The 22,816-nt window shown below is 49.5% G+C and overlaps 2 protein-coding genes across 2 annotated transcripts in view; both read right to left on the bottom strand.

Moving 5' to 3' along the window:
• Positions 1-1,776: 1,776 nt before the first annotated feature.
• Positions 1,777-13,910, bottom strand: CABP5 (calcium binding protein 5). Its single transcript, XM_075537478.1, has 6 exons — positions 13,848-13,910; positions 8,220-8,250; positions 6,221-6,364; positions 3,846-3,955; positions 2,692-2,839; positions 1,777-1,802 (listed from the first exon to the last, which is right to left on the bottom strand). Exons 1-6 carry the CDS (start codon positions 13,908-13,910, stop codon positions 1,777-1,779), a joined length of 522 nt encoding a protein of 173 aa, XP_075393593.1.
• A 7,742-nt stretch (positions 13,911-21,652) lies between these two features.
• PLA2G4C (phospholipase A2 group IVC) overlaps positions 21,653-22,816 on the bottom strand; it is a 28,520-nt gene continuing 27,356 nt past the window's right edge. The window contains exon 15 of the mRNA XM_075537916.1: positions 21,653-22,052. Within this exon, the coding sequence (XP_075394031.1) occupies positions 21,653-22,052 (400 nt within the window). The remainder of the gene's footprint in view (positions 22,053-22,816) is intronic.

The raw sequence follows: 22,816 nt of genomic DNA, 5'->3' as shown, positions 1-22,816 counted from the left end.
CCCAGCGGCTGTTGGTTTCGAAATGCTGACCTCAGAGTTGGCCGGCCAGCCTGCCATCCGCCACACCACTGAGGCCTCCTCACGGCTTCAAATCCACTGCCATCGAGTGGATTCCAAATCACAGTGACCCTACGGGGTAGAGTAGGGCTGTGACCGTGGGTTCCGGGGAGCGCCAACCTGACAGGAGTAGAGAGGCCTCACATTTCCCCCGTGGAGCAGCTGGTGGGTTTGAACTGTCCACCTTGCAATGGGCAGCCTGATGCTTAACCCACGGTGCCACCATGGCATGGGGGTTAAGTATTCCCATGCTTATTTGAGGATGAGGCAGGGGTGTGGGGGTGTCGGGGGGGCCACACAATTCAAACAATTCCACCAGGGAACAGAGAAAACCTCTATTTCTCTGGATGGCACGCAGAAGCTGGGAGCGGGCAGGCCGGCTGGGCTTAGGGTCACGGAGTCTCATCCTCGAGCCCTTTGGCTGTGGCATTTTGTGGGGATTAACTCCCTAGGGCTCAGCCTGCCTTAAGCCTTGATGATCCAGATTTGGGGTTGAATCCTGTCCCCTGATTATTTTATTCAAGGGAGAGGGGGAAGAGGGCGGGAGGCCCTGGCGAAGTGTGGGGTAAGGAAAGTAAAAATCAAATACAGATGATCAGAAAGTGGGGGGTGGGGGGCGTTTGCTTTAAATGCCACTAGAAGAACCCACGCCCCAACCTCTGATTTAGCAAGAGCCCAGTTTCTACCCACGAGCAATTCCCGAGCAGAACCAACAGTTAACTTGCTGGGCAGCTAACCAGAAGCCTGGCGGTGGGTTGGGGTTCTTCCAGAGGCAGCTGGGAAGAAAGGCCAGGCAACTTCTTAAAAACTCAGCTACGGGGTGTGGAGTGGGTTGACGGCAGCTGGTTTGGGGTGCCTTCATTTGTTTGTTTCCAAGTCCCTGGCTGGTTCACATGGTTAATGTGTTCGCCAGAGGCGCATCGCAAGAAAGTCCTGGCAGTCTGCTCCCGTATGGTCACAGCCACAGAAAGCCCTTTGCCCAGGGTGCAGCTGCACCCTGAGAGACCCGGGGTGGCAAGGCGGCAGCTGGTGTCTCCAGTCCTGTCATTGACACACCTCCCTCTCTCTGGGACTTGAAGCAAGAAAAATGTTGGAGAGAGACGGGCAGACAAGAGGCTGAACTTGACTGTGTGGCTGGAGAAAAGACTAGCAGCTGCCCCCACTGCCCCCCACCCCCGGTCCTGGGAAACCGGGGCTGAAACTCCAATAGGAAATGGGATTTCTGATGACATGGCGATGTCCTTGCTCATTTGGCATTCTTGGGGGTGACAATTGGGCCCCTCGTTCAGTGATCTTTCCATACACAGTCTCTTCCTTCTGCATCTCGATCTATCAACCCCGCCCCCCCCCAGCTCAGGGAAAGTTTATGAGTTCCAGTTTGAACTCAGTCAGCACTGCTGCACGCACCCTCTCCCCTTTAAGGGGTCCTGGGTGGAGTAGGGGTAATTCACTGGGCTGCTAACCTCAACATCCGCAGTTCGAAACCACCAATTGCTCTGAGGGAGGCATGAGGCTTTCCACTCCTGTAAAGAGTCACAGTTCTGGAACCCCACAGGGGCAGTTCTACCCTGTCCTGTAGGGTCACTGTGAGTAGGGATGGGCCCAGTGGTAGGGAGTCTGGTTGTTTTGGTTGTTTTGTGTTTTTTTTGGAGGGGGACTTGGTTCTTTCTCCAGAAGAGCTGGCACCAGGTAGGCAGTGACTGAGCTTCCAGAACCTTCTCAACGAGACATCATCTTCACAAACTCTGCCAAGAAAAGTCCCGGGTGAGGTGCGTATTCATCCACCTGCCCTACCCCACCTCTCACAGCCCCGGTGGAATAAGCAGTTCCTATACCCAGCTGCTAAGGGAAGGCTGAGACTACCTGGAGGCCCCTTGGAAGAAAGGCCTGCCAATCTACTTCCCCAAATAAGCCAGTGAGAAGCTATAGGTCACAACCGTGGAAGACTGCAGGGCTGAGCGGAGTCGTGTTCCGCTAGACATGGGGTCACCCTCGGCAATCCTATGAGCTCTCTTCTCTGACACCCATGGGTCAGAGCTGGCTGGGTGGCAACTTGTGTGTGTGTGTGTGTGTGCACATGTCTATGTGCATATGTATGTGTGTATAAGTGTGTATGTAGATGTGCGTATGTATGTGTACATGTGTGTCTACATGGCTATGTATTGTGCATGCGTTATGAATGTGTGTCTATATGCATGTATGTGTATGTATGTGTGTACATGTGTGTCTATATGCATGTGAGTATGTGTATGTATGTGTACATGTGTGTCTACATGGCTATGTATGTATGTGTTATGAATGCCCCCTAGGGGTTCCCAGACGGTCACTTCTTACAGAATTGGAAAGCCCTGTCTTTCTCCCAAGGAGAGAAACTCAAAAACCCAACAAACTCACTGCCAGCCAGTCAATTCTGACTCTTAGTGACCCTACAGGACGAGGTAGAACTGCCCCTGCGAGTTTCCCAAGCTGTCACTCTTCTGGGGAGTCAAGAGCCTGGTCTTCCTCCCAGGGAGCTGTATGGTGGTTTCAAACCGTTGACCTTGAGGTTAGCAGCCCAACGTGGAACCACAGGCCCGATCAGGGGAGAGTGTTGGAAGTGGACTCCCAGTCGTGGCTGCCCCTTCATAACTTCACCTTCGAAGTCCACGGTGCCATCCCCGTTCACGTCGGCCTCCTGGACCACCTCGGAGATCTCCCGGGACGTGAGCCTTTCTCCCAGAAGTCTCTGCATCGCCTGCTGCAGCTCCCCCAGCGTGATCTCCCCGTCCCCGTTGGTGTCGAACTGCGTGGGAGCGGAGGAGACCACGTCAATGACAACGACAATGGTGGTGATGGCGAAAAAGAATCCCCACCTCTGTTTCCTGCCATCCCGCCCATTCCCGCTCTCCGTTTGCTGTTGAGTGGATTCTAACGCACAGCGAACCGATGGGATGAAGGAGAACTGTCGCGTAAGGTTTATGAGGCTGTGAGTCTTTATGGGGGGCGGGGGGGGGGTGGTCAGATGAGACTGTCTGCTCCTGTCAAGATTTGTGGTTCTTGTTCCAGTGCCATTGAGGAGGTTCCGACCCGTAGCCACCTTATGCATGAGAACCACACGGAGGAGGAGGTATAGGTGTTGGAGACCTCAGGGCGTTGCTGGTGGGCATGTCAAATGGAGCAGCGGCTAAGTTAGCCATTGCATCTACTCCGGCTCGTAGCGACCCTATGAGACAAGCACTGCCCCCTGTGGGTTCCTACCTCAAGCCGCACAGTTGGTATAAGTGATTGCTCATTCCTAATGCTACTGGGGAGGGTTGGATGGGGAGGGGGGATTGTGAAAAAGGACCCTGTCCATGGTAATCCTTGGAATGCTCTTTTCCTTTCGGATCGATCCCACCATAACCAAAAGCCACACCGATGGCTGCAGAATGAATTCTGAGTTGTAGCGACCCTGTTATGTTATACTATAGACTCCCTAGTAATGGTTAGTTAGAATTTGGCTTCAATTTTTGGTCTATACTATACTATAGACTCTGTAGCAATGAAACCTGTAAGCCAAAAAAAAAAAAAACACCCCCAAACTCAATTCCCACTCAAAGTGACCCTCAAGGGCAGAGTAGAACTGCCCCCATTTGGGTGTCTGAGGCTGTACGTCTCTACAGGAACAGGCAACCACAGCTTTCCCCACGATGGATTTGAACTGCTGACCCTGTGGTTATAACCCAATGCAACCCAATGTGTGATGCACTACACTCCCAGGACCCCTCAGCTCTTCAATTGCTTCCAGCACCAAGAAGCTCGCCACTTACCTCCTTGAAGGCATCTCGCATCTCCCGGACCCCAATCATCCCAGCGGTTTCTGCGAGCAGTTTGGGGGTCATCAACTCCACAAAGTCATCAAAATCTACACGGCCCCCCACTGAGGGCAGAGAAGGCAGGTTCAGAGAAGATCCTCCGACACCAACCCTCCGTGACCTCGCTGCTCTTTGAGTATGTTCAGAACCCAGCTCCCACTTCTGTGTCTTCTAAGAGCGAGTTCCGACATCCTCTCTCCAGCTCAAGCCCCCATGTCCCTCTAATATGCACAGAGGTGGACAAGGTGTGGTGAGGGGGTGGGGGTGGGTGGGGGTGAATGAACCGTCCAGGTGGTTTGGGGTCAGGCCAAGCTCTTAATTGGGTAATTTTTCTGTCCCTGCTTCATCTGTAGAATGGAGAGTGGCCTGTGAATTGAACAAGCACCAAAGTCTCTTTCAGACAGGAATATTCTATCTTGTCCTGGATGCGACTTGGTTTGCCCATCTGTGTATCCAGAAACAAAGTCAGGAGCAACTTCAACCTCGGCTTTGATCTAACAACAAAACAAAACAAGAAACACCCCCCCCCCCCCACCGGAAATCTGCTTCTGTGAAGATGACGGGCTAGAAACCCCGCTGAGGAAGTTCTGCTCAGTCACCAGGGGTCTCCACCAGTTGAAATGGACACAACAGCACCTAACAATAACGACCACCTAAAAGTCCATGCCTTTTGCAATGCCATCTCAACATTAGTTCCAACTCTACTTCTGTCCCTGTAGTAGTTACCTCATCTGTTGTCCATTTGAGAGGATTAAGAGTAAAGGGGTGGAGCTTAGCCTGTCAACCAGGTCGCAGCTTGAGGACCTCATTTGGAGGCACTAAGGAGATAAATAACTCGCCGGAGGTGGGACACACACACACTCCCTGCGAGACATTCCTATCGACAAGACACCTGGAGCTATGCCAGCCACGTGGGGACCCCTGCCAGCACTGAGATGCTTACACGGCCACTGGATTCACAAGGCTTTCCGCCGACTGGCCTGTGATCTCCCTGCATTCAGTATCATTTGATGGCTGCGTGAGTCTAAAGGAGAATGTATGGGCTAGTATCAACACATGGGGTAATATCAGACTTACGGACTTGATCTGGACTGGGCTGAGATGTTTTCTCAATGTTCAATTGCTCTTGTATATAAAGTTCTCTCTTTGTGGTGGTTATGTAATGGTTTGTCAATTTGAGGATTGCGTGTAGGGATGGAGTCTAGCCTGTCAATCAGGTCATAGCCAATGAGACCTCTGTGTGGGCAGGGCCCTCTCCTGAGAATTCTGGGAAATCCTGTTTTTTCTCCTTGGAGGCAGGAGACACACACTTTCTCTCTCTCTGTTCACTCCCTGGAAGACATTACAGCTGACAAAACGCATGGGACTACACTAGTGTCCGGAGCTGGAGAAGCCACATGGACCTAACCTGATGCAACCAGACCTCTGAAGCCAGCCAAGTCATGTAGAGACTCCTGCCAGCACAGAGAGGCTTACAACACCACTGGATCCAAAGACTCTACCCACTGGCCTATGACCATCCTGCATTTGGCGTCCTTGCATGTGTTTCGTGAGTCTGAAGAGGACATTATAGATTGGTATTGGACATATGGGCTAATATCAAACTTATGGGCTTGGACAGCACTGGGTTGGGATGCTTTCTTAATGTACACATACCCTTTATGTAAAACTCTCTCTTAAACACATGAGTTTCTATGGATTTGTTTCCCTACTCTACCCAATGCCAGGTAAAGCTCTGATCCTGTGCTCTGCTGCTGGCTCTCAGTGCAAATAATTGTAGTTTACATTGAATAAGTTATGGGGGAGGGGCTTCAAAAAGTTTGCGGCAAAACAAAAGTGAAAGCTAATGGGATGTTCCCAATTATAGCTTGCATTTAATAAGTACAGAGGGGATTTCACTTGTGGAAAAATAAAAGTGAAAGTGGACTATTCCCATAAACTCTTTGAAGCTCCTTCATATTTCCTGGTGCTATGCTTTTGACTGCATTAGCAGCTTTATCCCTTCCTTCCCATAAGCCTCAGAGGTAAGAAGTGATATCGTTATCTCTCCACTGATTAAGAGACTAAGAAACAAGAGGATTCGCATTGGTTTTCAAAATGACTCTAATTCATAAAACAACAGCACTGGAACTCAGATCTATCTCTAGAAACGATTCTTTAACCACTTCAAGTAGTGTCTCTCTCTTTTTTTTCTTTTTTAAAATTTCAGATTTCTTGTGCCTCTTACCCTCCTCCCAATTCCCAGTTCTGCTCTCCACCTCCATATCTTCCCCATCTCTACACTCAGTCCTCCCCCGGCCTCAGTTATGCCTCCCGCCCTTTGCTCTCACAGTTCATGCGGATTTGCTGGCCCAGCTCCGTCAGTTCCATCTCCGTGGGCATGTATCCCATCGTCCTCATGAGATTCCCCAAATCCTTGCAAGAGATGAACCCATCTCGGTCTTTGTCAAACTCCAGGAATGCTTCCCGGAGCTCTGAAAGTTGAAACAGGAGAACTTTGGGCAACAGGAAAACAATCGGCGGACAAGAGAAGCAGCCCTTGAGACTGGCAGTCAAATTCTGGCTAGAGACTCCTTGGAGGAGAGCACATTGTGGGGGAATAAAGTGTGAGAGCCAGCACTTGAGGGGACTGCCTTGTGTTTGGTTCTCCCAACGTTTCCACCTTTAACGGGTGTGCTTATCACTTTTCCTTCACAAACCATTAAGAGCCATTCCACACAGACACCCAGAATCTTCTTTCTTGGACAGTGTCCCTTTCCAGCGTCTGTACATTTGGATTAAAAACAACAACAATAACACCCCTCAAAGCCAGTAATAACACCAGCGAGGAATTTACTTCTCAGTACAATCAGCTGTATGAGACAGAAAGGTCAGCATTCCCTCCAAAAGAACGCTTCCAAAGCAGGACAGAAGGCTGGATGGAGACAGGGAGCCCCCAGAGGAAGTGGGAAGAGTGCTGTCACATTGAAGGGACGGCGATCAAGGTCACAAGACAAAAAATGTGTACAAATCATTGAAGAGTAAAAGGAATTCACTGTGGAATGTTTCACTCAAAGTACGCTAAAAACAAAAACAAAAACAAAACAGATAGGAACTGGACACACAGGGAATCCAGGACGGATGATCCCTTCAGGACCAGTGGTGAGAGTGGTGATACCTGGAGGGTGGAAGGAGGGTGGGGTAGAGAGGGGAAACCAATTACAAGGATCTACATATAACCTCCTCCCTGGGGGATGGACAACAGAAAAGTTGGGGAAGGGAGAGGTTGGACAATGTAAGATATGACAAGGGTTCATGAGGGAGGAGGAAGTGGGGAGGGAAGGGAAAATACAGAAGCTGATGCCAGGGGCTTAAGTGGAAAGAAAATGTTTAAGAATGATGATAGCAACAAATGTACCAATGTGTTTGACACGATGGATGGATGGATTGTGATAAACATTGTATGAGCCCCCAACAAAATGATTAAATAATAATAATAATTTAAAAAGAACTAAGCTAAAAGAAAGAAAGAAAACTACCAAAAATTTCAAAAGAGCGTTGTATGAAATGTGTTGGTCAAGAGGTGATAACACAGAAGTGCTTCAAATTCTTGAGTGAAATTAGAGAGAATCAAAAAGCCACCCAGTGAAAATGCCACAATCTCTGTGTGTGTGTGTGTGTGTGTGTGTGTGTGTGTGTGTGTGAGTGAATTGGGCGAAGAGAGGTTTACAGAGCAGATCCATTTTCCATTCAATAATCCAGACACAGTCTGCTTAATTTCAGATTGTAATTCCCATAATGCAACATTGCTCATCCCATGCCCTCCCATCTCCATTCTTCTTTCTTTCTCAGTCCTGAGCTCTGGCCTTGGGTAGATGCTGCCCTTTTGATTTTAAAATGATTGATGATTCCAAGCTGTGCATGCCTTCCTAGAGGTCTGGTTCACCTTACAAAGCTGTCTCTGGTTTGACTGAAAATGGAACCACGAGGGTTGAGTTCCATCAAGGCCATAGTCTTGGGGACTCTGCTGTCTCCAGAGCAGACACCGTCTTTGAGAACTGGGTCATGCCAACTGACCTCACCTAACGATTCTGGATTCATCCTAAAACTCATGTGTTCCTCCTGAGTAGCTGAGATCATTGGGGAGAGAGCTGCCCCGAGGACTTGGGGAGTACATAGACTGTCAGGAGAAAGATCCACAAATGGCATTTGAGTGGGAAGTGAAAATCGAGAGGGAAGGACTGCTAAAAATTTCCCCAGAAGATGTGAACACGGAAATGTACAGAGGGGTAATGGGGAAGGGGGTGGAAGGGCATGAGGGCGTGTTGGGGAGAGATTAGGAAGTGTTACCTTCAATCTCATCTTGTCCCAGTGGTCTTTCCTGGAAAGAAATTCAAGATAAAGGGAATGTGGAGAGAGGGTCAGAAATCCAACACCCATCTTCCCCCAACATGTCTTCCCATGATTCTCCCCAGCTACTCCCCAGCCTTCCCCATTGCTCTTCCCATCCTTGCTCCCCTAACTCCTATCCAGGAGCCCTTGTATTCTCACTCCCCTTCTCCTCATCTCTTCTTCCATCCCATCCACGAATCCTGATTTCTCTCATGTTTCAGAAGTGTCTGCCCCAGGGACCCAGAGATGCATTGCTTGGTTTTGAAACATAAGGTCCGAGGTTCAAATCCATCAGCCACTACATAGAATAAAAATAAGACAGTCCTCCTTCCCTAAAGATCTCAACCTTGGAAACCCTATGGAGCAATTCTACCCTGCCCTGAAGGGTCGCTAACCCTGGACAGGAAGGGGGTTGTGTTTTTTCTTGCATATCTCAGATAGACAACTGTGGGAAACTGACACTGAGGGAAATAGGATGAGGACTCTATTCCCTAACTTATCACAGAGGGAATCTGGAAAGCTGGAATTCCATGGTAGGAGAGTCTCCACTTTGGTAAATTAGAGATAAAGTCCAAGTACACGATCCTGCTTTAAATAGCATTCCCACAGATTCTTCCCTAACACCTATGCTGCCTTAAAGTGAGCACAGGGTGGATTCTATCTCCCTACAGAACCAGACCTCCTTTGATTATCTCCTCCCGCTGTGTCACACAGTCCCCTCAAACCTTCCCCCAATGCAGATATTAAGTTTCTTCACCTGTGAGCTCAGGGACCTTACTGTAGCTACCACCCACTTTGTGATATGTGTAACTACTTGAGACGCATATCTTATAGCGACCTATAAATGTCCCAAGTGAGTAAAGATGCTCTCCTCTCTTCTCCCACCTCTGCATGGACCATCAAGAGGGACTGAAATGAGCATGCTACCGTGAAATATGCCTGACTCCTTTATTATACTGTAGCTCTATCTTGCCTATCCTCTATGACCTTGCTACCATCTTTATATAGTATCGCCGTACAATGGTGCCTGTGGACACTTCGGTTGTTAGAGGCTGGTTTCCTCTGACAGACAACCGTCCAGTTGTGCCTGGAAGGCTCTTGGTGGCCACGGAAACCAACATGTCCACAGTGCTAACTCTGCCAGGCAATGATTCCATTTCGATCTTGGAAGCAGAGGCATGGAGAGATGGAGGAACCTGCCCAAGGTCGCACAGCTCAGAAGTGGCAGGTGCCCCCTTCTCGCCGAGGCATTTCATCGACCCTGCTGCCATCGAGTTGATTCCGATTCACTCATAGCAACCTTACAAAGGAATCTCTGTGGGAGCAGATTGCCTCCTTTCTCCCCCGTAGAGCCCCTGGTGGGTTTGAACCACCACCAGGGCTCCTTCCTTCAAAGTATTAAAAACAATGACGACACCAAACTCACTGTCAATGAGTGGATTACAACTCATGGTGACCCTGTAGGACAGGGGAGAACTGCTCTTGTGGGTTTCCCAGAGCGGAAGGCTTCATCTTTCTCCTCTGAGAGGCTGGTGGGTTCAAGCTATTGACCTTGCCCTTAGCAGCCCACCCAGTCACCCCCCACGCCCCAAGTTTCCTTACCCACAAAGCATGGAGACATTAAGTTGCCTCCTCAAGACAAGGGAACACACAGAGGACTGGTCTGGGACCTGCATTCAGGGATCGAGAGTGTCCCAGCTCAGCATTCTTTCCACTACACTCCATGGAGTGTAAGAGGGTAAGTCAAGAAGTATTGCTACAATGAGACATCAAACACCCCAAACCAAACACATCATTGTGAATGAGTGGTGGGGTGCGGAGTGGAGACCCAAAGCCCATCTGTAGGTCACTGGACACCCCATTACAGAAGGGTCACAAGGAAGAGACGAGCCAGTAGGGTGCAGTATGGCACTGTTGAAACATACAACTTCTCTCTAGTTCTTTAATGCTTCCTCCACCCCAATCTCCCCCAGACTATCATGACCCCAATTCTACCTTACAAATCTGGCTGGATCAGAATATGTACATGGATACAGATAAGAGCTGAAAACACAGGGAATCCAGGAGAGATAAACCCCTCAGGATCAATATTGAGAGTAGAGATACCAGGAGGGTAAGGAGTAAGTGGGATAGAAAAGGGGAGTGGATCACAAGGATCGGCATATAACTCCCTCCCAGGGGGGTGGACAACAGAAAAGGGAGTGAAGGGAGGCATGAGTCAGGGTAGGACATGAAAAAATAATAATCATTTATAAATTATCAAGGGTTCATGAGGGAGGGAGGGGGAAAACAAGGAGCTGACACCAAGGGCTCAAGTAGAAAGAAAATGTTTTGAAAATGATGATGGCAACAAATGTACAAATGTGCTTGACACAGTGGATGGATGAATGGATGGATGGATGGATGGATCGTGATAAAAGTTGTCGGAGCCCCCAATAAAATGATTTTTTAAGTATTGCTACAAATTTGTAGGACACATTCATATACAACCATCCAAGTGTGAAAGTACTGTTTCTTGACACTTGCTCTGTGAGGGTCTAGACGCCCCTGGAGACAGCATTACCATCTCTCTGACCCTTCCCTGGGCGAGGACGCCATGCTTGGTAAAGCAGAAGTTGGCGAGAAAGAGGGAAGACCTGTAATGAAATGGATCGGCACGGTGGCCCGAAGCAACGTGCCCTGAGGCGACAATGAGCCAGCCGGAGGACGGGACAGGACAGGGGTGTTTGGTCAGGTGGCGCAGAGGGTCACGGAGAGGTTGGAAACCAACTCAGTGACACTTCACAAACATAGCAACTACCCTTCTGCCGAAGAAGAATTCTGTGCTCTTCCACGGACTCCCCATGGAGAAGGCAGTGTGAGCATCCATAGTGAAGGACTCACATCATGTTCCTTTGAAATGCTCTCTGCCTCTGCGGAACAAGACAGGGACAGGGTCAAGTTTCCTAAGGGAATTCTGGAAGGAAGGCCCTTGCTAGGTGAGTTGTTGTGATTGGGGTGGGGGTGGGGGAATTCCCCGGTGCAACTCTCCTGCCTTTACCTCACCTATGTAGTTTTCAAGTTTCTCCAAACGGCTTCATCAGAAGCCCCTGTGATCATCCTGTGTCCCTTGAGAAGAACCTATGGAGATGATCCCTTGGGGATAATAATCATAACAAAGAATTGCCCTGACTTTCTGAGCTGACCTCTCTGCTTGGAATGTGTCTGGCCCAGCAGATAGATCCATTTGGAGGCCACTGGTTTGTGTTGGACTTGTGTTTTGTTTTGTTTTCAGACACGCCCACAAGACGAAGACAAGTGTCCACTGTGGTAGTTACGTCATTTCATGTCAGCTTGATGACTACAGTGAAGGGGTGGAGTCTAGCACCTGTCCATCAGGTCACAGCCTGGTGATGCCTCCTTGTGGGCGTGGCCCTTCCTATGAGAATTCTGGGAGTTTCCTCCCTAGAGATGGGACACATTCTCTGTATTCGTTTTCCTGCTATTGAGACCCTCGGAGAGCTGGAGGAGCCACGTGGAGACCCTCGCCAGCATTGAGATGCTTCCACCGCCACTGGATCCACAAGACTTTCCACCCACCAGCCTGTGATCTCCCTGCATCATTGCATGTGCTGTGTGAGTCTAAAGAGGAATTTAGGGATTAGTATCGGACATGTGGATTATTATTGGACTTATGGACTTGATCTGGACTGGACTGGGCTGGGGTGTTTTCTCAATAGACAATTGCTCTTGTATATAAAGCTCTCTGTTACACACATATGAGTGTCCGTGGATTTGTTTCACTAGTCAACCCAGACGAACACAATCACCGAGAGAACTTGTCTGCAGCTGTTTGCTGATTACAGGGACCCGTTTCAACATGCTTTGTTAGGAAGAAACGGATCCATGGGTGAATGGAATCCCTAGTAACAATGCTTTTTTACTCATGTGTCTGATACCTCAGGAAGAGATCATGCGTGAACAACAAGAACTGTTTCACCAGTGTCTGTCTCTGGAGCCCTGGTGGCATAGTGGTCACAGCTGGGCTGCTAACTGCAACGTCAGCAGTTTGAAACTGCTAGCTGCTCCTTGGGAGAAAGACAAGACTTTCTACTCCTATAAAGAGTTACGTCTCAGAAACTCACAGGGGTGATTCTACCCTGTCCTATAGGGCCGCCATGAGTCTGCATCAGCTGGATGGCAGTGAGTTTGTTTGTTGGGTTGTCTCTGGTCTTTCTTCCAATAGGGCCAATGCTCAGTGGACTTCAAAATGACCAGTACCAGCAAGACCCATCTCTACCAACGTCTGAGAATTTCCCCAACCTCTGGCCTGTCTCACCTTCATCCTGTGAGCCCCTCATCCCGGCTCTTCTCTCTCAAATCGCCTCCCCACTTTCCCCACCCCAGGGATCTTAAAACCTGACCGTGAAGGGCATCCTTGCTGAAATTAAACTGATCTGAATCCTTGTATCACCTTAAAGTCCAGGCTTAAGGGATGTCCTGACTCACAGCCTGTGAGTCCCCACCTGTCAAATGGGAATGAAAAATCTCACTGATCTCATGAGCTGTTCCGAATGGCCAATGGCATCAGGCAGGCAGAGCCCTCTGAACAGGGCACAGGGCACGCAGCAGTGGCTTAATCTGTGGCAGCTCTTAGTGTCTGGGGCTCTGGTATCACTTGGATGCTAACTGCCATGTCAGTAGTTCAAATCCATCAGCTGCTCCAAGGGAAAAAGTTGAGACTGCCTGTCCCCATAAAGATTGCCGTCTCAGAAACCAGATAGAGGGCTGATATGAGTCAGAGTCAAATGGTCGGCAGTGGGGAGGGCGGTGGTCATTAGTACCATCATTGCTATGGGGGGGGGTCAGGGGTGGGATTCTCACCTCTTGGGCAGGAGACCCGTGTTCAATTCCTGACCAGTCCACCTCCCTTGTAGGTACCATCCATCTACCCAACACAAGTGGAAGCTGGTGTTGCCAGGAGGCTGACCAGATTCCAGCAGAGCTTCCTGACCACGATGGATGGGGAAGAAAGCCCCAATTATCTACTTCTGCAAAAAATAAACCAATGAAACCCGGCCAGAGTCTAATCTATGACTGATCCTGAGGTTGGTGTGGGAGCAGGGCGGTGTTTCATTCGACTTTCCGAGGGGGTGAGAGCAGAGGATTTCCAAAAGCTTGTGGGACATGGAAGGGAATCTTTCCACCACTTCTTGGAAGACTCCTTCAGACGTGAGTTTGCCCTGAATTGGAAGCAGGCTCACGGCAGCTAACAACAACAACAGCAGCAGCAACAACATTGGTCACATCCTTGCCATCATTCTGTGTGCCCACCCAGAGAAAAGATGTGTGATTCCCGTCAGCCATGACATCACGCCGATTCAACTTATTTCATTTCTCACCGCCGTCCTGTCCTCCTTGGTGCCCAGGATTTCCCACCATGCCCTGCGCCTTTCCCTGGCCCAACTACCTGCTCTGCGCTTGTTATTCCCATCTGCTCCCCTTGTCTCATGGTACCCACCATAGCATCCCTGTCCTTCCCTGCTTCCCCAGGCCTCAGCGCCTCTTGCCCTGCCCTCTGCCTCTCCCCACCAACCTCCTCCTTACCCTCTGCTTCTCCGCAATGCCTTTTCGCAAGAAGATGCAGGCGGGACCCACGGGAAACTGCATGGAGGGGGGCGGGAGCAGGACAAAGATGACCAGGCACCCGTCTCAAGATGGCAGCGCCCCCCTCCTTCCCGTTCCCCCTTGGTGTGGCCTCCTTCTCGTCCCCGCCACTCCTTCGGCCAAGTCGTCCTTCCTCTGTCGACCTCGCCCTCCGTCCTTGTGTCTAAGAGCTGTGACAGCTGGGGCGGAAAGCTCTCGTTGGGTTGGGGAGGGGTCAAAGCTGTTCCTGCCTCCCCATCTGGCTCCAGTGAGACAGTCTCAAGCCCTGACTTTTTATCCCCCCAAATAGATTGGAGAGATCATCTGGAAATGAGGATTACACCCACGGACGGAGACCCATCATTTGATATCCCAATAAGCCGTCAGATGGCCCGCTCTGCGTCAGGCCCCTGCGGGCATGGAGAGGACAGAGGAGCTTTCCAGAGTGCGTGAGGGCCATGTACAAATGAAGGTCTCCCGAGTCGGTCCGAGGTTCCACTGCTCTTCACAACGTTTTCAGTAGCTCAGTTTTCCAGATGGGGCCCACCTCTCCCTTCCCCCTAGAGAAGGGTCCATGAAGGAGAGAAAACTCTCGATGACATGGGTTGATACAGCGGCTCTAACAAGGTCCTCCAACAGAGCAACGGTTGTGAGGATGGCACTGAGCCAGACAGTGTTTCCTTCAACCGAGCATTTCCAAGTGCCCGCCACGGAGCCTTTCTCCCAACCTTGGATTCCCCCAAGCACACGCTCCATGGAAGATAAAGAGAATATAAAAGGCAGAGAAGAGGAAAAGGGAGGAGTAGGAGGAAGGGGGGCTAGGGAGAAGAAGGAGGAGGAGGAGGGAGGAGAAACTCAAATCATGGAGGAATTGATGGTGAGATCTTAAAGATCAAAATGATGCGGTGATGAGAGCAATAAAGAACGACCTTGCAAGATGTGGAACTGGGGACAATAAGCCACCAGAATGGGGAGTGGGTTAAGCAAGGGGTTCACATTTCCAGTAAAAAAAAGGAAGACAAAGATCCCATACCTGAACCCAAGCGGAAGTATTTGGCAAACCTGAGACTAAAACACAGTTGACCCCAATGATGCATGGAGATGGAGCCCAGAGATTCGTGCTTTGAAGACAAGGGTGGCCACAGAAGGACAGGGCTTGCCTGAACCACCAAATGACTGCTGAGTGCCACTGGATAGATTCCAACTCACAGCAAGCCCATGTGACAGAACTGACCCCGTAGGGTTTCCTAGACAACAATCTATAGAAGGAGCCTTGGAGGGAACCATGAGAGTTTGGTGGTTCAAATCCACCAGTCACTGCTCCTCAGGAGGAAGATGTAGCCATCTGCTTTGGTAATGATTTCCCGTCTAGGAAACCCTCTGGGAAATTCTACTCTATTCTAGAAGATCGTCATGGGTCTGAATCAACTTACTGGCAATGGATACTGATGATTTTGGAATCTTTATGGAAGCACGTGGCTAGGTCTTTGTCCCTTGGAGCCAGTGGGTGGGTGAGTGTCAACTGCTGACCTTTCTGTTAGCGACCAAATGTGTGCTTAACCATCGTGGCCATCAGGTGTCCTGATCCCAAGCTTAGATGATGCGGCGTGAAGCAGAGCCTTCGGTTGGTGATGTTGCCACAACTGTCATTCTGAGATGTCCCAGTGCCTCCACTCACTTGCTGGGGACCCCTCTCCAACTCTTTCATCGCCATCAAGTCTAGTCCAAATCATAGAGACCCTGAACGACAGGCTAGAACGGCCCCTGCAGGTTTTCCTAGACTGAAACTCTTCATGAGAGTAGAAAACCTCATCTCTCTGCCCCAGAGAGGCTGGTGGTTTCAAACTGCTGACCTTATAGTTAGCAACTCAGTGCATGACCCACTGCACTCCCAAAAACAAACAAAATAAAATTGTAGCTCTATGGGAGTAGAAAAGCCCCCTCTTTCTCCAGAGGAGCTGCGAGTGGTTTTGAACTGCTGATCTTGTGGATCGCAGCCCAACACGTAACCACCAAGCCACCAGGGCTCCTTACTACACTACTGGGGCCATGCAATCAACTTTGACTCATGGCGCCCCCATTGTGTCAGAATAGAACTACATTCCTCAGGTTTTCAATGGCTGGTTCCTTTTGGCTTTAACCATTTCATTGGGAGCTCTGACCGTTACGACACCATCCCATAGTTCAATCACATCGAGCAGTATTGTACAATTATTACTACAATCCGTTTCAGAACACTTTCGTTCTTATTGAACTCCTTGATTTCTGCTCTCCGCCTCCCCGCTCCATCGCCAATAGCTGTTTGTTTGTTTGTTTCTCAAAAAGAGATCACTGGGCTTATTTTATGAGATGCTGCTGGGGGCACCTGAACCGGCATCTTTCAATTAGCAGCTGAGACTGTCAATGGACCCCACCCAAGGACCCAAAGCAGATATAGTCACCTCACTCCCAGGTCTCTACAGCAAGCGTTTGAAGGACTTGTGGGTCCCCAAGGTGTATGTTAATCTCTTATCTTAGAGGGATTTGCGTGGCTACCTAAAGTCACGGAGCTTAATTCAGGATGACTCATCTGGAACCGGGCTCTTTTAAAATTTATTTTTCAATCATTTTATTGAGGCTCTTACAGCTGTTATAACAACCCATACATCAGTTGTAAGGAACACATTTATACATAGGTTGCCATCATCATTTTCTAGACATTTACTTTCTATTGAGCCCATGGTGTCAGTTCCCCTTCCCCCCTTTCCCTCCCCATCCTTGTGGCCCTTTGATAAATTATAAATTATTATGATGATGTTCATATCTTACACCGACTGCTGTCTCCCTTCCCCCACAATTTCTGTTGTTCATCCCCAGGGGGTGGGGAGGTGAGTGCAGTTATGTGTCAATTATAACAATCAGTTCCCCCTTCCTCCCCTCCTCTCCCTACCTTCCTTCAGGCCTCCTGGTATCACTACTACCATTCTTCTTCCTGTGTGTCCTGAGCTCTTATCTCTTGTCTGTACTTGTGCACATGCTCTGTTCTAGCCCACAGTGAAAGGCAGCACTGGGGTCATGGTGGTGGGGGGTGAGGAAGCCTCCAGGAACCAGCAGAGTGTTGTGTGTTTCATCAGTGCCTTACTGCACCCTGATTGACTCATCCCTTCCCTGTGACCCCTCTGTGAGGGGATGTCCCATTGTCTACAGCTAGACTTTGCATCTCTGCTCTGACCCCCCCCCAAGTTCTCAACAATATGTTTTTTGTTGTTTATTTTGTGGAACTGGGCTCTTTTGAACAGAAGTCAAGCCATTAGTGGCACTTAGCCAAAACCTACTTTTTCAAACGCCGAGTTGATTGGTACAAATATAGGTGCTGCTAGGGGGCTCTGGTGGTGCTACAATTAAGCACTCGGTGGGTCCTGGAGGCCTGCTTCTATACAGATCCCAGCATAGGGGACACCCTTTGGAGCAGCTATGCCCTGTCACATGGGGTCACCATGAATCAAAGTCGACACATGACATCCTGTGGCAACATGCTCCAAATAATACGTTGAGCCCTGGTGGCCCAATGGGGCACAACTGAGCTGCCACAGCAAGGTCAGCAGCGGTTCAAATCCAGGAGTTTCTCCACAGCGGTAACAAGAGGCTGTCTTCTCCCATCAAGATTTTAAAGCGTTGAAAGCCCAAAGAGGCAGTTCTGCCCTGTTCCCTAAGGTTGAAGTTGACTCCCAGGCAGCGGGAGATGCATTCGCGTTCCCAGGGTAAGACTAAGCCAGAGGGGCTGAGTGTAACAGTCGGATAAACTGCAGTTCTCAGAACACTAGCAGACATCAAATTGTATGTGCTCAATGTCCTCAGCTTACCATGTGTGTGAGGCCGGGTTGACTAGAGAAACAAGTCCAGGGGCACTCATATATATGGGTAAGAGAGAGTTTTATAGTAAGATGTAATTATGTATCAACCCAGTCCAGATCAAGTGTCCACAAGTCCACTAGTAGTCTAGAAGTCCCTCTTCACTCACGCAGCCACATGCAATGATGCAGAATGCTGGAACATCACCGGCCGGTGGGTGCAAAGTCTTGTGGATCCACTGGCAGCATCACAGGGCTCTGGCAGCTCCCAGCATGACTCTTCAACAGGAAGGTGAAGGCAGAGAGAGAGAGAGAAAGGTCCCAGGACCCTCCTTATGGGAAGGCCACACCCACAAGGGGACAGCACCCAGCTGTGACCCGATAGACAGGCTAGGCCACACCCCTACACTCTATTTATCAAGTTGACATGAAATTATGTAACTACCACACCATGTGTGATTTTATACCTGGCTAAAGCTTCTTTTAATATATATCTTTATATTTGTATATATTATACACATATATCAAAACAAATATAGATTGCATATGAGTATCTCATATGTATAGATGTATATCAATATTGCTATTCATATAAATGTGTGTATTTTCTGTAATTGTTGAGCATATACACAGCCAAACAATATCCATTCGATAGTTTTTACACGTACCATTCAGGGACACCCTGAATCATGCAATCATCCTCCCACGCCTTCTCTCAGTTGTGCCTCTCTCACTGATGGAAACTAGCAGCCCCCCCAAGAGTCTTATCACACCTTTCGAGTTGCCAGTGTCAGCTTGATCCCACGCACCTTAGTTTTCCATCTGTAGTGTGCCCACGTGGTAACTACCACACCTGATGGGCAGATGGGCGGAACCCAGGTTTGAACGTTGGGTCTGGCCTACATGTCATGTGCCTCATGACATCCCCAGAGGTGACGTTTCAGCCTCATGCACTCTTCACTCGACAGTCTGAAGAGGTCATTTGGGATCCTCTCTGTATAAAGGGATAAGCCATGGCCAAGAAGTCATGGATGGCGTTTGGTCATCCCGTGGTCATGAGAAATAAACCACTGAGGCTTGGGGATTTTTCTGAAGACATAGTGGGTGGCACACTGGGCTACGAACCCGCAAACTGAGCCATTTCAATGCACCGGAGGAGAAAGACGGCTTTCCGGACCCTTCGAGATGTGCCGCTTCATAACCTCACAGCCTACTCTTCTCTACAGGGTTGCTGTGAGTTAGAACCGACTTGCTGGCCGTTGGGCTTTTGGGTTTGTTCTGGGGCAGTTTGTGGCGGCCCATGCAAGAGGGATGTTCTTTGTAGCCACTTTACATTCAGGAGAGGGGTGAAGGGTTGGGTAGAGGGGTGCCTGTGAAGTGCTGGCCTCACATGAAGCCAAGCTACAGGACAGCGTGGGTGTGGACGTGCACTGCCCAGCTCCACGGGGTCCCCAGGTGACCAGTCAGATGCATCTTGTCTAAACCAGTCTCTTCACACTTCTATACCCAGCTCTTCCATCCCCACCCACACACCCCTATCCCCTGGCATCCATGGAGGCAGGAGACTCGTACATACAGGGGAGCAGAATGCTCATGACTGCTGTATGCCAGCCTCACCCACCTGAGGTGTTCCACACACCTTTTGTACATGACCCCACTCACACAAGGTCACCATGCTCCTGATTTGCATTACTAGCAAGCTATCCAATGCCATGGAGGGGCCACAAAGCACCTCATTGGCATAGCACCGCCCAATTATTTGGCGGGCGTTACCAAGACCACAGCTAATAGGGCCGTAATAAGTAATTCAGTGACCCTCAGCTGCCAGGAGGTCACAGCCTTGGAAATCCCCAAGCACACACACGGGGTTGCCACGGGACAGAATCCACTCTATGGCAGCTAAGAACAACCACAAAGCTTGCTGACCACACGTAGGTTGGAGGTCTTCAATCAGCTCAGGTAAGCCCTGCAGGGATACCAATCCTGAGTCAAACCCACTGTGTGGTGTCCACTGTGACTCATAGAGACGCTTGATAGGGTTTCCAGGACTGCGTATCTTGATGGGATCCGACAGCCTCCTCCTTCCCCTGCAGAGCAGCTGGGAGTGGTTACAAACTGGGCTGCTCACTGCCAGGTCGGCAGTTTGAAACCACCAGCCGCTCCTCAGGAGAGATATGGGGCTTTCTACTACCACAAAGAGTTACTGTCTCAGAAATTCCCAAATTAGTTCCACCCCATCCCATGAGAGTCACTAGGAGTCGGCGTGGACTAGAGGGCAGTGAGTTGGGTTGGGGTTTAACCTTCCTGTTGAAGAGTCATGCTGGGAGCTGCCAGAGCCCTGTGATGCTGCCAGTGGATCCACAAGACTTTGCACCCACCGGCCGGTGATGTTCCAGCATTCTGCATCATTGCATGTGGCTGCGTGAGTGAAGAGGGACTTCTGGACTACTAGTGGACTTGTAGACCCTTGATCTGGACTGGGTTGATACATAATTACATCTTACTATAAAACTAACGCTAAGATTAGCAGGTGGCCCCAAATCACCACCAGGGCTCCTTTCCGTGTTTCACTGAAAGGCTGTCTAGTTTACAGATACAAGACTGGGTGTTTTTGTTATGTCATATCATTGTATCAGAAGTGCTAGAAATGATGGCTCCAGAGAACAGACGTTCGTTTGCTCATAGTTCAGGAGGTGAACCAACAACGAAACAAAAACACCAGACTCCCTGCCGTAGAGTCCATTCTGACCCAAAGTGACCCGGCAGGCCAGGGTAGACCTGCCCCTGTGACTTTCTGAGACTGGAACGCTTCACAGAAGTGTCAAGCCTCGTCTTTCTCCCATGAAGCGGCTGGTGGTTTCAAACTGCTGGCCTCGTGGTAAGCCACATGACTTGTAACCCACAATTCTACAAGGACCCAAAGTCTAACACTGGGGACTGGCTCTAGGGGAAGGCTCTCTGGACACCAGCAGGGGGAAATCTTTGCCTCAGTTTTCGGAAGGCCAGGGTGCCTAGCGCCTTGGGAATCTCCACATGGCATCTGTCTTCCCTCCCTTTATATTTGCTTCTCTGTGTCTAGCCTGCCCTTTATACATCTCAAAATTCACTATTAAATGTTTATAGCTTAAACCAAAAATTATCCCCTAAAATCATCCTTCAAGCAAACAACACTGAATAAGATATATAGAAATTGTCTAGGGATCGGGGACATGAGACCTGATTGTGATGATATACAACTCTTTCTCAAAGCGATTTAACCATGGGGGTATATGATATGTGAATACTATATCAAGAAAACTACACAACAGCCACCACAGACAAACTTGGCCAAGGGTCACCATGGGTGAAGGAGGAAGAGAAACGTTGTTGCTTCGGGGCATTGAGTTTATGGTAATGGTGGCGGAACCGCTAGGGAAAGGGTATCAAGAAAGGTTGGAGCATGCATGCACGTGAAGAATTACACATGTAGAAGTTGTGGAATTTTAGAATGTTCTGCCACAATTGACAAGAGTAATTACATGGATAGCAATTATGAGGACAAGGAAGAAGGAAATGTCCTAGAGTTGGTGGTGGTGGTAATTGTACGACACTTCTTGATATGGCTGAAGGATTGAATCGGATGACATGCGGATGAAGCGCCAATAAAATTGTGACTGCTAAAAAGGCTTGTCCAATGGAAATCTGTTTTGCTATGTACGCTTTCATCAGAAGCACCATAAAATAATATTTCAACTAGCAAAATAGGGAGGAGGTGCGGCACATCAAGACACAGGGTCAAGCCATCAGTCAACCAAGGTGCATTTATTGAGAGCTTACGGTATTCTCAGAGCTCCTCTTAGCCCTGCTCAGATCATGATGCAGCTGGCCATGGCTGTGTTGCTCCCACGGAGCTGACCATCTGGCAACACGAGCGGAGAGGAAATAACAAGAGAGCCATTAAGTGGCTTTGATCTGGACCACGACATTCATTTTGGCCATGTGGACGTTGGACACGACGGCTCTGATGGTCAGAGAGTCCAACTCCAGCTCCAGGGTCTGCTGGGGGTCCCGCAGGATACACTTCATCACCTTCATCTCGTAGGACCCCTTCTCCTGAAGGATGTTATCAAAGACACTGCCCAGCTGGTCACTGGGAACTGGCCCTGTTAGGGCCGCCACGGCAAACAAGGGCGTGGAGAACAGGAGGGCCAGGTGCACTTCCGGCCCTTGGTAGACCAGTAAGCCCACACAAGCCGGGGAGCTAGAACTTTTCTTCACAAAGGAGCAGCTGATGGTGGACTGTGGGGGCAGCACGGGTGGTGGGGCCACTTGGGCACGGCCACCTGGGCAGTAAAACCTGGAGAGGAAGGGTAGGTAGAGGTCACCTGGCGGTGGCGTGGTTTATGTGCTGAGCTCCTGGTCCTTAGGTCAGCCACCAGCCGCTCATCAGGACAAAGACGAGACCGTTCCTTAGGACTGACAGTCTCAGGCAATGCATGCGGATGAAGCGCCCGGGGAATTCCTTCGGAAGCAGACCAGGGATGGGAACACCCCTGCTCTCATACAAAGTGCATTGGAAAGAGGAAATCCCATCTACAACCACTATCATCCCATCTCCTTTTGACCCATTCTCAAGTTTTCTTTCCAACTGTGGTTTTCCTCTGTTTCATTTTGTTACTGTTGGTGGCTCTGGGGACGCTTTGTTTCATATTCTTATGTTTCCCAACACGGGAAATCCGGGATGGGCGAAGCTATAGGGACGGTCACTGGATTAAGGGTTCTTTGGGGGTGGGGTGGCAGGGGAGGTTGGGGGCAATTGGGGAGTTCACTAAACAGAAAAGGAATTTTCTAGAATGGAGAGTGGCAATGATTATACAAACACCGCTTGCTATGATTGAACTACTGAATTGTATGACATTCGGCTTATGACTCAAAGAAACTTTTTTTTTTAATGAAGGATTTACAGTCTCAGAAACCCAGAGGGGACAGTTCTCCTCTGTCCTGTAGTGTTGCTATGAATCTGAACCAACATTCAATGGCAGCGGGTTTGTTTTCATTTGGTGTTTAGTGTGTTGCTCTTCCTGGGCCGTGAGGCGCTTAGGACCAGAACAGGCAGCGTGC

The sequence above is a fragment of the Tenrec ecaudatus genome, chromosome 18 (genome assembly GCF_050624435.1).
Source record: "Tenrec ecaudatus isolate mTenEca1 chromosome 18, mTenEca1.hap1, whole genome shotgun sequence".
In the NCBI taxonomy this organism is placed as follows: domain Eukaryota; kingdom Metazoa; phylum Chordata; class Mammalia; order Afrosoricida; family Tenrecidae; genus Tenrec; species Tenrec ecaudatus.
The sequence above is the reverse complement of the archived record's forward strand: the minus strand, read 5'-3'. Positions and strand labels throughout refer to the sequence as shown.